The following is a 14,482-nucleotide window of genomic DNA, read 5'->3' on the forward strand; positions in this document are numbered from 1 at the left end:
AGCCACATATTGGTCATTTTAATAAGTGTATGTACTATAGCCACAATTTGTCTAAGCTTATGTTGAAATTGCTTTTGCCAATTTGCAAACGATATTTACTTAATTCTTGATTCTGCACCAGTCGTGCTAGTTCACACAAGATGGGCAAAAAAACAAACCGGGTACCTTTTTCCTGGTGATTTATAGTGTGATGCTGCATTGAAATCATGCATTTCGGTCGCCTGTTAGCCCTGGTTGATATGTACAAACTTCAAAAAATCATTTCATAAACAGGAAGAGGAACAAGAGTGACATGCGATTTTCTGCAATTACTATTCATTTATTACCATTTTTGCGGACAACTGCATTCAAAATTCGTGACACTTCACAAGCACTGCTAAAGTCTCCCAACGTACACCATGAGACTGTCAGTTCATCCTTCAATTGTAAATAAACCGCAGAGGTAGGAGTTCTATAAGCCTACACTGTTTTCTGAGCGAGTCACAATATGTTACTACAAGTGATACACATTCCAGTGAGCAGGAATATTTAAGTTGCGGTCATCGCTACCTCAGTTTCTTCGATAGGAGGGAAAATAAAGGCTCCTGAAAATAAATCAAAACAGGAATATGACTGCTGATCCAACATGACATAACTGTCAGGCAAATATAAAATTAACAGCCGATATTTAAAGACTAAAATATAGAATCATTAAAGGAAAGAAATATATGAACTTTTTGTCCAAGTTCAACTTAAGACAAACAGCTACTACCCCCAATCCCCGACCACTAAAACTTCCCCAGAATCGAGTACTGGGGGGGGGGGGGGGGGGGGGGGGGGGGGCAAAGAAAGTCTGTACTGTCCTTGAGACTTTAGTGCTCGATTAGGTGACACTGCTACAAATAGTGTTCCTAAGTCAGCAAACCCTTCCCTCTAAAATGTCTCCACATAGAGACCTTTGCGTTGTTTGTCCACAAGCCATGACATCAGAAGACTGCACCCTTATAAGTAAAGCATTTTTCTGAATTAATTGAAGGTAACTGGGACTTGTGCCAATGTACGTGCAACACAGGCTCTGAATTGTAGTAAACTGAAGTAATGTATGCAGACTAAATCCGACCCAAAACAAGATTGTCCAGTTGGCATCAAAACTGAGAAAAGGCCAAAACGGATCACACCTTACATTGTTACAGAACTGCAATTGTAGTGCGACCACCTTCAATCGGATTTTAGCATTACACAAATATCGGTACCAATATAAATAGGGATCAATTTTTCAGTTCAACTTGGTCAAGGCTGAGTCTTTTATGGTCTACGAACTCTAGTTTGTCCCACACTGAAGTGTGAAATGACGGCTTAGAGTTTTCAGTCACAAAATACCCAGGCTGACTGCAGCCAACCAAATCCAAGTTTGGAGATCAGACCAATCCCTATGCTAACTCAATGCAATGCCCAACGTCTCCTCTAGCCCATCAGAGAAGTATCTGCTGCGGAGAGAATAATAAATCAACTTTCACATTTTTCCTTGTATTGCAACTCAGGTGCATTGGTGGGGGGGGGGGGATTAGCAGTACAGCCTTTACTGGATAGCCAAACCAACCAGGAAATAACCATTGTTACACAAAATGTTTATACTACACTGGCTGTCACACCTTCCAGGCAATTACAGTGAGTACAGCTGGTTATGTGTTCCCTTATTTAAGGCATAGGGCTTAGTAAGGCTCAAAGTCACTCGTCCCCCATCCCTACAGGGCACAGCACATGGTAAGAATGGGCATGAGCCCAAAAGCAAAAAGCAGTATGGCCTGAAGTCTGAGCGTTTGGCTGAGGTACATACTCAGTTTTAAGAACAGCGGATACGGTAACTATAGTGCTCGATTGTGTAACTGTAAGCCAATAGAAGGTTTTGCACTCATTCCCAGGTCATACCATTTCAACAATGCGTGGGGGGGGGGGGGGTGCAGGAATGGCACATTGGACACAAGGGGCATATAGTTTGGCTCCACAGACTTGGACATGATGGCAGTGCCTTGGTGGCTAGCAGAAGGGAGGCCACTGGGACTCATGAAGGAAGGGCAGGTGGTGTCGAAATTTTGGCCCCCATTCGCAAAGTCGCATTGGGACAGTCCAGATTACGGGTAGACATTACTTTATGAGAGACGACTTTAAAAACAGCATGACCTTGATATATTAACAACCAAATCATATGGAACAAACAGCATGCCACATCAGAGTTAAAATCATTGTAGTACGGTCCTTTTTATATTAAAGTGTGGCAAAGCACCGACTTTGCTGGCTGGAATTAAACAGAGGGAAAGACATTGTGTTTGCTAAAAACGGCTCGAGACAGGTCAGTGACAATGCTCTGTGATGTCCACCACCACCGCCTTCTTCCAGCTGAACAGGAAGTAGCCGACGCCGGCCCCAGCAGCCACCGCGATGCACAAATAACCGTTGAAAGTCATGAAGACCAGCATGAGGAAGTAGCTGACAACCACTTGGATGATGTGCAAAGCCGTCTGCAGCAGGTGGGCTAGACTCAGCATCCGCTGGCTGGGAGGAGGAGGGAGGAGTGGGATTAAGTGATCGCGCGGGCACACACACACGCACACATGCACACACACACGCATGAGAATCTACAACAGCCGGGCGGAATATACCACTGAATGCCAGAGGGGAGCTCAGAGATCAAAAATAAAGGTTTAAAAAGTCCAAGGTCAGTCCCACCTCTGTAAATGAGATTTTAACAAAATAACTAAAACATTATAAGCTAAGATATGGAATTACTTTTACTATACCATAATTATTAACATCCAGGTCTATCCCACACTAGTCTCTGCCAGAGGAGGATGGAAAATCTTAATTTTTCTTAACAGTATGAAGTCTGTCTCAAAGACCAATTAATTGAATGGAAACAACATATGTGGAAGGGCTGGGGGCTTCTAGAAGACAGGCCTTGCAAATGCTGCTTCCCTTAGCCCTTGAGCTGCATGAATAATATTAGTGTTTCTCAATGCAACGCTTTCAGCCAATAAAGAACGCAGAATTGCCAGTTCAGTTAGGAGGGGGCAAAAACATGGACTGTCTGGGCGTTCCAACGGACTGGGTTCAGAAGCACTGTATTCATAACCATGCTTGGCAAAAGAAATGGAGTACAAATGAGTTTTACATTTAACTGTAACACATAATTAACTAATCATACAGAAGAACACAACGCTCTGGAACACCAGGACTTAAAGACGTCCCACAACCCCAAGAGGCAGCACACTCACCCCACAGTCTTGTGCGTCTCCATGAGTACGGTACCGTCTGGGCCTGGAACGGGCATGGAGTTGTAGCGCACGCTGACTTGGTTCCGGCGGAGCAGGTATTCCCGGCCAATCTTCAGCCCCTCGTAGAACACGGCCAACAGGAAAATGACGATGCAGGCACCTACCATCTCTGCGGGTGACATCAGCAGAGAAGGTCTAACAACAACACACTGGGTGTGGACATTCATCGAGGCTGGAAGTGTTTATGAGTGAAAAGGAGCCTATGACTTCAAAAGGCTGGAGAGGGAAAAACGAACGAATGTGTGAAGGAAAGCAAGGTAGGTACAGAGGCATCGGCTTAACGGTAATAAAGACGGACTGACCTCCGGGGCTGTTGATCACAAGGCCGGAAAATAGAAGCTCCACATTTCTGTAGCCAAAGTAAAAGGTCATTTGCTGCAAAGAAAGAAACTGTAGGTCAGCAACACGCCTTAAAACTCAATCCAGAGCTGCACAGGGACTGTGTGACTTCAAAGATACAATCATTAGTGTCCCACCTTTTTTTTTTTTATATATATATATATATATATAAAAATCAATTGGTTTTGGCTACCAGTCTGATCCAAAGCCCGATCTATTTAATCTCCTGCGACCACCCAACTGAGATCAGTCGTGCAGATTGTTCTGTCCCAGTAAGCCTGAGGCATATAGCTTGAATCTAGAAACTATGGAGATGTCAGCCATGTAGAAATTACTTTAAATTGGAAACTCAAAGTGGCCCAACAGTTACTGTACCTGCAATGTTCGCAACACCTCCCTTTCAAAAGGAGGTCGTTTAATATGCAACAGTGTCGTTTAATACAACAAATCTAATTAGGCACTCGGAAGAATGCTGCAAAACCGTGAGGCTTACGCGAATAATCCACCGAAGCCTGCTGTGTGTGTGTGTGTGTGTGTGTGTGTATCTAAATATTTATTAAAAGACAGGATGGGGATTGGAATCACCAGATTTATATATTTAATGGATCAGATCACTGTACCAAAAAAAGGATTGGGACCTCCATAGATACAATTGTAGGTTTACTGATCCCTAATCAAAAAACAGTCTGACACACAAGGGGTACTTTTCAATATGTGAACTTGACCGTACTTGTGTTCCCACGTACCCGTTTTTACTGCCGAAGACCAGATAATCCCTGGATGTCACTCGTGCCCCGGCCCAAATATGAAAAATGCATCGGTTGCCTCCTCGCCAAACAAAACCAGTACCCTGATTCACTGCGACCCAAGTTCACTCTTGGGAGGCAGGTTCACCTCAGGACCTTAACAAAGATTCTTCTTACCATCATCATCATCTCGTGATTGCTGCCGCCACCACCTCCACCATGGTCACCGCCGTGGGAGCCTGTGACTGCAGGAGGCATGGTAGCCATTGAGCCGTGGTGGGCATGGTGGCTGTGGTCATGTGACATGTTCATTATGGGATGGACCCTGGCAAATAAAAGGAGTAAATCAATACATTTCAGGTAACGTTTTGTTCCAACTGAAAATTCACAGGCGTTTCGAGGATCCTTAACAATAGTCCAAGTTTGAAGTAAGATCACCTTTCATTTATTCACTTGCAAGAACTGGACAACCAGGGTTACAGTGATGCAGAGCCAGTCTGGGTGGAGTCTATTTCAGAGCACCAGTACTAACAACTTAAGAGTGACGGGATTTACCAAGACTATAGCAGGAGGAATGTAAACTGCCCATTGAAAATCCATAGTAAGATTCATACTACATTTTACACATTTGTCCAAAGCGACGTACAAGTGAGGTGAATAGCGCACTGCAGAAGAACATGCTGTGAAGGAGTCGACTAGACATAAGTGCAGCTAGGCTGAGCTTCCAATGAATGGTCAGGTACAAGTGTAAGCAGTATGAGAGCAGGAGCTACGCAACAACGTAACAAAAAATTAACAAAGACAACTATTCAAGGACCAGAAGTGCAACTTTATCAGAAAAATGTATTGATATTGTGACCTTTGTTCAGAAATACCCCAGACGTTCCTTGTAATAATAAAGGCATGTAGTGAATTTACGCAAGACGTATTTTGTTTTTCCCCCATTCCACAATGGTACCAGAATAAATAAAAAAAAAAAAACACACACACACACACACACACACACACACACACACACACACACACACACACACACACACACACACACACACACACACACACACACACACCATCCTGTGACTGTACAGCCCAGGATGACAGAATGAGATTCACCATGTGGCTCCAAATCTAGCCTCCAGTGTTCATCTCTGACAGACTAAATGGAGCCCTGATATACAGTTATTCTGGATTAGCGTTTCCCCATGCGGTCCTCAGGGACCCACAGACACTCCGCATTTTTGTAGACTATCTGGCAGGGAGCTCGGAGGGAGCAGAACCTTACAATGCAGTGAGGGAGGGGGGCATGCACATCCTGGGATGGGACAAATTCAAGCGACAAGCACATTCTTTCAGTTCACCTGTGCTGGTCATTATACAGGAGTCAGCTTTGTCAACCACCCCAGCAGTAAATGCGCCCCAACCCTGATATGCAGACTCCCTGCCAACCTTTCATGCAACTCAACACCATTTCTTCCCTCTGCCGACGCTGAAATGCTCTTCTGTTTTCCTTCTCCCCTGCTGCTTTCCTTTACGCCCACCTCCCCGACTAAAGCCCCCATTCCTCACGTCCACCCCATTGTGACATAGTTCCGTTTAAATCGCCCCACCCTAAAGGAGTCTTTCACTATGGTGTATAGTGCAGACCCATCACAAGAGTGTGAGCTACCTGGGGGTTGGGCCAACAAATGGCAACAAAAGAAAATCTGCTCAGGGCAAGTGTGCGAGCGAGCGAACGAGAATTCTTCCTCTGTACAAGTAAAGCTTGTGTTGATGGACATTAGGGTATCAGGCCAATTTAGACTGGACAAGTTTGGTCACCAGTATGACGTCCCAGTCCCCTCTATCCACCATGTCTGTTTTCCGAGGTAAACCTTGTGGAAAGATCTTCTTTAAGGGGCGCCTGCCTTCGCTTTTTAGACAAGATTTTCCAGGCTACTGTAACTCAGACAATTTGCTTTTCCTACAACTGTCAATTAAAAAAAATTGCACGTTAGACATTCACGGTTTCACATGCAACACATATTTAAATGGCTGGATCTTCCACATATATATCTTTCTGACATCATATAGTGTCTGTTAAAAGGTGCGTTTCAGACTACGGCATCGACACCCTCATTCCAACCCTGTCAGGGTTCGTTTGTCAGCTGATTAACACTCACTGGTGTTATTTCATTAAACCAGTCACTGTCTCATTCCCGGCATGAAACATTACACTGGAAAGGTCACGGTGACATTAACTGGCAGGACCGGGGGCACTATGCTCCATGCTGCTAGAGGCTTGGCTCCATCCCGCACACTAAGATCGGTTATCAGATTCAAACCCAAAGCACACTCAATAGTGGTCAGATTAAGCTCCACGACAGACCATTTCTTCTCAGTCTCCCTGCCACCAGGGCCATATTCATGCAACCAATTGGGTCCAATGATCGTCAGAGACCAGTGCTAATATAATAGCCCGGTACCCTTAGGCCACACGCATGGAGCTTTAATCTGATACAGTCCGACATTAAGGCAATTAAACTCCAGGACAAAAAGGGAGGTATTGGAGATCTGAGGCTGTCGGCCAGCCAGGCCACCAAAAATAAGGATGGATGAGGCTGGACGGCAGAGATGGGAAGACAGCCGGCAGGAGGAAAGAACACACAACAGAATACTTTACTGGAGTGATCAGTCGCTGGAACTTACTGGCAGGAAAAACAGGTGCGAATATTCTAACATGGTTTTTAAATAATTAAACCTTGCAGGTCATATTGCCCTAAGTCTGCGCTCTGGTACGTAGTTCATACAGGGTTCAGCATTAAAGCTCTTAATTAACTGATCTGTTGCCCTTCCTGTAGCAGCAGTAGTAAACACTGTAGTGGAGTTTCATCACTGTACTATTTGTTACCATAGTAACAATTTTTAGCAATAAATTTGAAATGGGAAAGTGCCAGTTTTTGTAAAGCTAAACTAACCCTGAACAGTTCTGAGGAAAATTGTGATAATCTTTCAGTCACCAAGCTTTTCTGGATTTGAGTGCAGACAGGAAAAATACCACAGAAAAGAAATTAACACACATAAAAAACACACTGTGACTCAAGACATGTCAGAAATACAACAGTAAACCAAAACGATTTTGAATAAATCCTTCATCGGAGTTCTGATCACTTTCTTCACTTTTAATACATCAGATACATTGGCAAGATCATTACAGGATAAACATCTGTACTCTGATGTAGACCGAAACGAAGTGTTTGAAGTCTTTGAAATGTTAATGCTTCATCTCGAGCCCGCATTCTGTATGCTGTAAAACAATAAATACAACTCCTGTGAGGCTGGGCATGCATCACCAGCAATTAGCAGGGGGTCCTGGCTCAGAAGATGTCCGCATATGTGCCTGTGTATACGTGTGCACATACTGTGCCCTGAGAGACATCCACATCCACGCAGGACTGGCTCGTCACAAGACCTCCCTTGTGACTCAGTTTCGCCATATGATCCAACTCCTGCTGCCCTCCAACCCATAACTCTGCCCCAGTTAATTTTACAGGCCCCTACTCCTATGCTTCGGCTACCTTCCCCTTTACTGCTGTATGCACATGCTTGCCCTGATCATCAAAAACATTATAAGTCAGCATTTCAACAAATCAGGAAGCTATAGCTTGAGTCTCAGTGACAGAACCATGTCACGCAACTTCACGACTTCTTGGGTGTTTGTACCGCTGACGAATGCGGGATTGCAGTTGATCCAACCAACAGAACTCTGCAAACTGGATAGGAGCTTTTATTAAACCACTAACACTTTCTCCCCATGATTTACACCATTTACAATGTTTCAGTCTAAAGACCTGAATGGCAGAATGGTAATAAAATTCTGAGGAGAACCATAATCTGCAGCAAACTCCTTCCTGCAAATGGAAATGTGCTCTCCTTACTGTTAACAGCCCAAGGCGAAGCAGTATGTCCGCACAGCACTATAGGGAAAAAAACACTCAAAGAAACAGGAGCTAGTGTGGATCCCTAAACACTGATAATGGGTTGTACTGTGCCATTAAGGAGTCCATTAATAAAGCCTTCCTTCAATGTAATAATCCAAAAATTAACAAACAGACAAACAAACCACAGTGAATGAGCCTGTGGGCTCCCTGTTGCCTCACAATTCCAAGATTGTGGGTTCAAATCCCACCCCAGGTCATGAGTTCTTCCTTCTTTCAGGATTCCACCAGATACACTGTTATCTTCCTACAGTCCAAAAATTCTATGCTTCGGCAAACTGTAGTATCCAAATGGAACGGCGGGTTGAAAAGACCAGGATATCTGCAGTAAGCGACTACACAGTTTGATTATGTCTAACATGCTTCCTAACACACTGCATCTCATGACAATGACTCTGGTTCTACAATAAAATCAATATTTAAAAAGCACACCAAGTACTTTTCTTAATTCTCATTTTGGAACTGCAGCTATACACTGGATTCAAGGACCTTGAAATTCAATAATGTACAACAAATGAACTTCATAGACAAACAGGGGCAACATCCTAGACTACAAGGAAGTAATCTGCCAGATTCTCCAAGAGACAAGCATTATACAACACAACTGAAACCATACGGAGGACAAACCTCACTCTTTAAACATAAAACATTTCTGGAGCAGAGAGCTTATGGCACGATATGAAGAGATTTTATAACAACATGCATGTGTGTCATATTTGCTTAATCCCAGACGCCCATTCAATTTCCCTCCAGGGAAAAAAACATTAGAAATGCTTCTTTTAAACGTGACTATTTTAACAGCATTGAAATGTAAACAGAGATCCACCTGTCAACAAACATTGACAATTCAGTCCGACATGGGTACAAGGTGCACTAGTACAGTACTTTTGGCAACATCTTCAAGCGGTATACAAAACTAAGTGTATCACGCCCCAAAATTAACGTATGACGCAGAAAAAAAACGCATAATAAACATGACTCACGTGCTTGGGGTTTTTGGACGTTTGCTTTGATGACACTGAGCGAGGGCAGGGGGGCACAGCTAAACCCCCCTTTCAGACCCGGACCAAACAATAACGCTGCGATTTGGAGCGGCTTTGAGACGCTGTCACTGCCACTCCTGCAGGAATGATGTTAACGGTTTGTAACAAACTATCTCAGTCATAATCGGGATGACTATCACAGGTATTTATGCGCAGCAACCTTTGTTCTAAACATAACATCCTTCAGATCGACTTTGATACTAAAACAAAAGTCCAATGAGGACTAGATAAACACATTAACACTTCAGTACTGGTTGCTTGAATTTAATGTCGGCAAATCTGTACTATACACACACACACACACACACAGACAGACAGACAGACAGATACACACAGACAGACAGATACACACAGACAGACAGACAGATACACACAGACAGACAGACAGATACACACACACAAACTAGATTATAACAGCAGATTAAAGTTTAACTGATACATTTCTCCTAATTTTTCACGTACATCAACAAAGTGAAAACTATTATCTACGAAGCATAAGACTCGCAATTACTGAAAAAAAAGTGAGCGATCCCTAAGGCCAATGTAAAAACCATTGGCCAGAAGTGTAAAGTCAGGAGATCGATCACATAAACGACCATCTAACCATGCGCTTAATGTTTGTCATGCCACCACCAGGTGCTTATCTATTAATGCATCCTCGGAAATTTTTACCCATAAAATTTATTCTCCCGACACATTGCATCAGATAGCAGAGGAGAAACCAGGAGTTTGTCCTTAGCTACCGGGCTGCGCTGTGCGATTTGGACAGAGGTCAGAGAGCCGCAGCCACGTACCCCTAAAAGCGATGCGATCCCCGGCGGTTTCCTCGGTGCTTCCAAGACGGGGGGGGGTCACCTGTGATCGTCCTCGCAGATCAACTAGCAATATAAACCCCCGAGAGATGTTAGGGACACGTTCATTTAAACTGAGAATTCCTGACTCGTCATACACGTTGCAGGTAGTCCGACCAATGGTGCGATGAACCCACGCTGCCTGCCCCCTCGGCGTTTCACTTCCGCCGCTACAAAATGGCAGAGGGGACAGACGAGAGAAAATGTCGCAAGGCGCTTTATCATAAAACGCCCCTACGATTCTGCAAAATAAGATCGGTTGTCTAGTATTAAGGTCGGTTTAAACCAAATCAAATCGCATGCGCAACTCGAAAAAAAACCCAGGTCGTTTTGTAGGGTAAGAGTGGATGGCGATATCATTTCTTTTCTGTGACCGCTTATTCGTTGTGTTTGGGGGTCTGTCCCGGGAACTGGGAACCATGAAGCACGGGGCACCTTGGCCAGGATGTCAGTCCACGGCACAACTAACCATACGAATCTGTATTTTAATGGAGACCCCACTTACCCCCCCCCCGGAGTTCTTTTGAGACCGCTAGATGGTGCTCTGGAGAAAGCTTCCGGGCCATTCAGGTGATACCTTCCCAGGCAGTTTCATGTTGTAGCCCCATGTAAACCGGATAGTCATAATGACATTCATTCTTCTCACATAGCGAAAACGATTAAAAGAACTCCATTGTGTGACTGCAAAAATGAAACAACATAGAATTTTTACATTAACACAACACAATCTGACTTGGTGATTTCACTCTGGTTCTACAATAAATCTATAAATATTACGAAAATCCAATATCACTGGTATCCCCTGGCTACATTACATAATTCTTAGCTTTCAACAGCGATTGCTGACATATTTTAGGGTTGCAGCGTAATAATTCTTTTCTGACTTTTCAAGGTCAGACTGCAGGATGTTTGGACATCTTGATTATCTAGTCACAATTGTTTTGTCATAAAAGGCTTCAAATCGCAGAACAAGGCAAATAAATCTTTATACCTCTTCAATCGAAAAGATTTTAACGACTCTGAGCTATTAGTTTAGTTCTCCCCAAGCGAGCTTGATGGGCCGAATGGCCTCCTCTCGTTTGTATAGTTCTTATGTTCTAATCTAAATCATTCTTGCACTCTTCTTACCACTTTAGATTCCCTGAATACACTTAGTGTTGCACATCTTTTGATTTGAATAGTTACCTTGCAAGGTTCTTGCCATCTGTTGAAAGGTGTTATGTAGTTCTTGCTCTAACCCTACCAACATTTGTAACCGACTTCCACTATTTCACATTTGTGTTTGAAACATCTAGTGGAAGAAATAAAATTTCCATCTCATTCCCAAAGAAAAGTTTCCTCCCAGTTTAAATATAGGCAATTAGAGAACACAGGGACATTGTATCATTTCAAGTAAAAAGGAAGATGATCGTTTCATATAATTTATTCAAAAATCAAACCACCAGAACATTTTCATTACTATGCGGATACAGCAGTTGTCTACATTGGAATGTGAACTACATAGAGATGGCGAACAGACTGCAACCAAGGACAGGTGAGGGGTTGAAGTCAATGTTTACATTTAGACACTCACTTGACAAGGAAAGAAAATGCTTCCCAAGTCCTTAAGATTTACCAAGAATACAGGAGATACTGTATTGTGGCATTTATGCAGTTTCGCGTGACAACGTAACCAAATTCATTTAATATAGGTTAAAGTAACAGCACTATGCATATCAAGACAAGCATGGCAACAACCCTCACAACAACAATTTATAGTCATACTCCTACGTAGTTACAAGGTCAGCGCTGATAGAGACTCCCACTGCACCAAGAATGGGACAATGACATACTTTTCTCACTCACCACTTCTTGTGTCAAAGTCTACTCACCTGTTTAAAATAATTACCCCAGGCTGCATGAAATGTTTGATCACGCTCACAGGAATCCTTTCAAAACACAATAATGCGTCTCACCCATTTTAAAATTAATCATATCTCTGGTGGGTTAACCTCAGTTTTAACTGTGCTGTGGGGACTACAGTTCAAAGCAGGGCAGAAGACACTACGTCATACAAATATTTGCAATAACTGGGTACATCTTACTTAAGTGATCAATGACCTATATTCCCATGCAGTGAAAGTCTTTATTCCAGCACCTCCTGATCTGAAGGGATTGTGTTTGGTAGGTGTAGCATTCTATCCTGCCACACGGTAGTTGGCGTGGATCTCTGGCTTGATGTCGCAGACCATCTTCAGCAGGTTTCCCAGCACTACCTCTCGGTTCTGCTGGTAGCTCTTGTGGATGCGCTCCATCTTGTCGGCGGTCTCCTTGTCGACCTCCACCGCGGAGCTACCATGGGAACCTAGCGCCTGAGAAAGATTAGAAATTTGTTCCATTTGCTTTATGGCAAGACTTAGTGGCAGTATCTGTAAGACCAACTCCTGGTTTACCATAACCCAAGAATCTCTGCCTTTCTGTCAGTAACTCCCCACCCCCCACCCTCATTTTCCTCACCGCAGCCTCTTTCGTCTTGAACTCCTTCTCCCTCTGCAGTCGGTACTGCTCGATCTCTGCCTGCGCCTCCTCCTTGGCCTGCTTCAACCGGCGGTTCTTACCTGCAGACAAAGAGGTATAAAGTCACCACAAAAGGCTGTGGTCCAGGGGTGCATAAACAAACTACAACGGTAACCAATGTGAATGGCATGGAACATAAATTGGGAATTGGTTTTAAAAATACACCCCTTCAGGGAAAAAATACAGATTTTTTCTTTTTTACAGAACAGAATCAGAAAAATGAAGAACAAAGCAAACTGCTTGCAATGAGTCAGTATCAGCGTCATCTTACTATGTCTAATAGGAATAAAACTGTAAGCGTACCCATAACATCATATGTAGCCTGCACGTGACGTTACATTCATGGGTGCTACACATTATAGACGTTTTCTGTGCATGTACTGCTCCTTATATTTACCGTATACTGTAATACCAAAAGGAAGCAGCCATAGCAGAGGAAGAATGCTGTTTAAATCGTTTATTGTGTCCATTTACACAATGGCAAAATAAACACCGCCCAATAGGGTAAAATTCCAGCGGCCCGCATTTTCATCTAGACTAAGTCCGACCTACAGTGTAAAATATAAATACCTCTGCGTATTTATTATTTATATCTAAATCTCTCGATATTCGTTAACATTGTACCACATAATGCATCATATTTAATGTACTATAACTAACGATTTGTTACACAGACGATTGACCACAACGGCTAATGCGTCACCCATATGAATATAATATTAACACATGGAATGAACCAATAAAAATAGTATTTACCAAAGCCGTGGTATAAAAACGGGATAAACCACGACGAGGTGTGCGGTTCAAAGAGAATAATCAACCACAACTTGGCCAGTACATGTTAGCTAGCTAGATGCGGCCCAAAAGAAACTTCACCAGGCAGGTTAGCTAACTAATTTTCAGCAGAAGGTCGCATTTTCAGTACTGTACTCTTGGCTAATGCTAACTACCGCCTTCAATGTAAAATGGCCATAAATAAATCACATGACATCGCTTACAGCAGGACAGTTTAACCGGCACCGTTTATTACAGACATCATTTATCGCAATAGCAAACATTAGTTAAGCACACAGCCAGGGAAATGCTAGACAGCCACCCCGGGCCTTAGTAGGCATACGGCGGCTTGGGTGACGGAGACAGCGACGGGGACACCGGCGAAAGGTGCGCATCCAGGCGCAAACCGCGCTTTGACTTACGCTTCCGGGCTTCCGCGACCTTCTCCGCCGCTCGCTTCTCAGCCTGCAGAAGCTGCTGGATACCTTGCGACTGGCTTGCCATGACCAAAGCGAACAACACCAGAGAAGAAGGTTTTATTTTAATCGCAGAGGTCGTTCGGCGGCGCTGACAGTGGAGACCGGAGTCAGCTGATAGTGGGTCATGTGACTAAGCGTCAGCGCGTGCGCTGGGGGGGAGGGTCTTTGGCGGTGAATGGTCACGGTGCAATTATTAATACTATAATTAAGTGATTTTTGTGTAGAAGGTAGTGGTTAATTAAGTGGCTACACCTGGGCTGTCAATGGCGCGGTATTAAAAGAGCTAGAATGGATAATGGCGGGGGAGCGGCGCTTGATCAGAAGTACCCTGTTAAGCTCAGCACTCGTAGGTTCCGGGAATTGGGTGCCGCTCGTATGCAGTTTAGGACTGCAGACAGTGAAGCTAAAT

At 43.7% G+C, this 14,482-nt stretch overlaps 2 protein-coding genes across 2 annotated transcripts; both read right to left on the bottom strand.

The window, feature by feature from the left end:
* Window positions 1-298: 298 nt before the first annotated feature.
* Window positions 299-10,440, bottom strand: slc31a1 (solute carrier family 31 member 1). The gene is made up of 5 exons (XM_049019355.1): window positions 10,208-10,440; window positions 4,574-4,721; window positions 3,614-3,686; window positions 3,252-3,420; window positions 299-2,532 (listed from the first exon to the last, which is right to left on the bottom strand). The coding sequence occupies exons 2-5, from the start codon at window positions 4,706-4,708 to the stop codon at window positions 2,331-2,333; spliced, it is 579 nt and encodes a 192-aa protein (XP_048875312.1). The 5' UTR covers window positions 4,709-4,721; window positions 10,208-10,440; the 3' UTR covers window positions 299-2,330.
* A 1,231-nt stretch (window positions 10,441-11,671) lies between these two features.
* atp6v1g1 (ATPase H+ transporting V1 subunit G1) lies at window positions 11,672-14,218 on the bottom strand. The gene is made up of 3 exons (XM_049020658.1): window positions 14,017-14,218; window positions 12,761-12,861; window positions 11,672-12,615 (listed from the first exon to the last, which is right to left on the bottom strand). Exons 1-3 carry the CDS (start codon window positions 14,096-14,098, stop codon window positions 12,442-12,444), a joined length of 357 nt encoding a protein of 118 aa, XP_048876615.1. The 5' UTR covers window positions 14,099-14,218; the 3' UTR covers window positions 11,672-12,441.
* Window positions 14,219-14,482: the final 264 nt, after the last annotated feature.

This window comes from Brienomyrus brachyistius, chromosome 7 (assembly GCF_023856365.1).
Source record: "Brienomyrus brachyistius isolate T26 chromosome 7, BBRACH_0.4, whole genome shotgun sequence".
Lineage (NCBI taxonomy): Eukaryota > Metazoa > Chordata > Actinopteri > Osteoglossiformes > Mormyridae > Brienomyrus > Brienomyrus brachyistius.

What these genes read in the sequence shown, in the direction of transcription:
- slc31a1 (XM_049019355.1), bottom strand. Translation starts at nt 4,708, where the DNA reads ATGAACATGTCACATGACCACAGCCACCATGCCCACCACGGCTCAATG. An exon ending in TGTGATCAACAGCCCCGGAG is followed by an intron (nt 3,421 to 3,613) that starts GTCAGTCCGTCT and finishes TGTCACCCGCAG; the next exon opens with AGATGGTAGGTGCCTGCATC. An exon ending in GAGACGCACAAGACTGTGGG is followed by an intron (nt 2,533 to 3,251) that starts GTGAGTGTGCTG and finishes TCCTCCTCCCAG; the next exon opens with CCAGCGGATGCTGAGTCTAG.
- atp6v1g1 (XM_049020658.1), bottom strand. Translation starts at nt 14,098, where the DNA reads ATGGCAAGCCAGTCGCAAGGTATCCAGCAGCTTCTGCAGGCTGAGAAG. An exon ending in GGTCGCGGAAGCCCGGAAGC is followed by an intron (nt 12,862 to 14,016) that starts GTAAGTCAAAGC and finishes CTTTGTCTGCAG; the next exon opens with GTAAGAACCGCCGGTTGAAG. An exon ending in TCAAGACGAAAGAGGCTGCG is followed by an intron (nt 12,616 to 12,760) that starts GTGAGGAAAATG and finishes AATCTTTCTCAG; the next exon opens with GCGCTAGGTTCCCATGGTAG.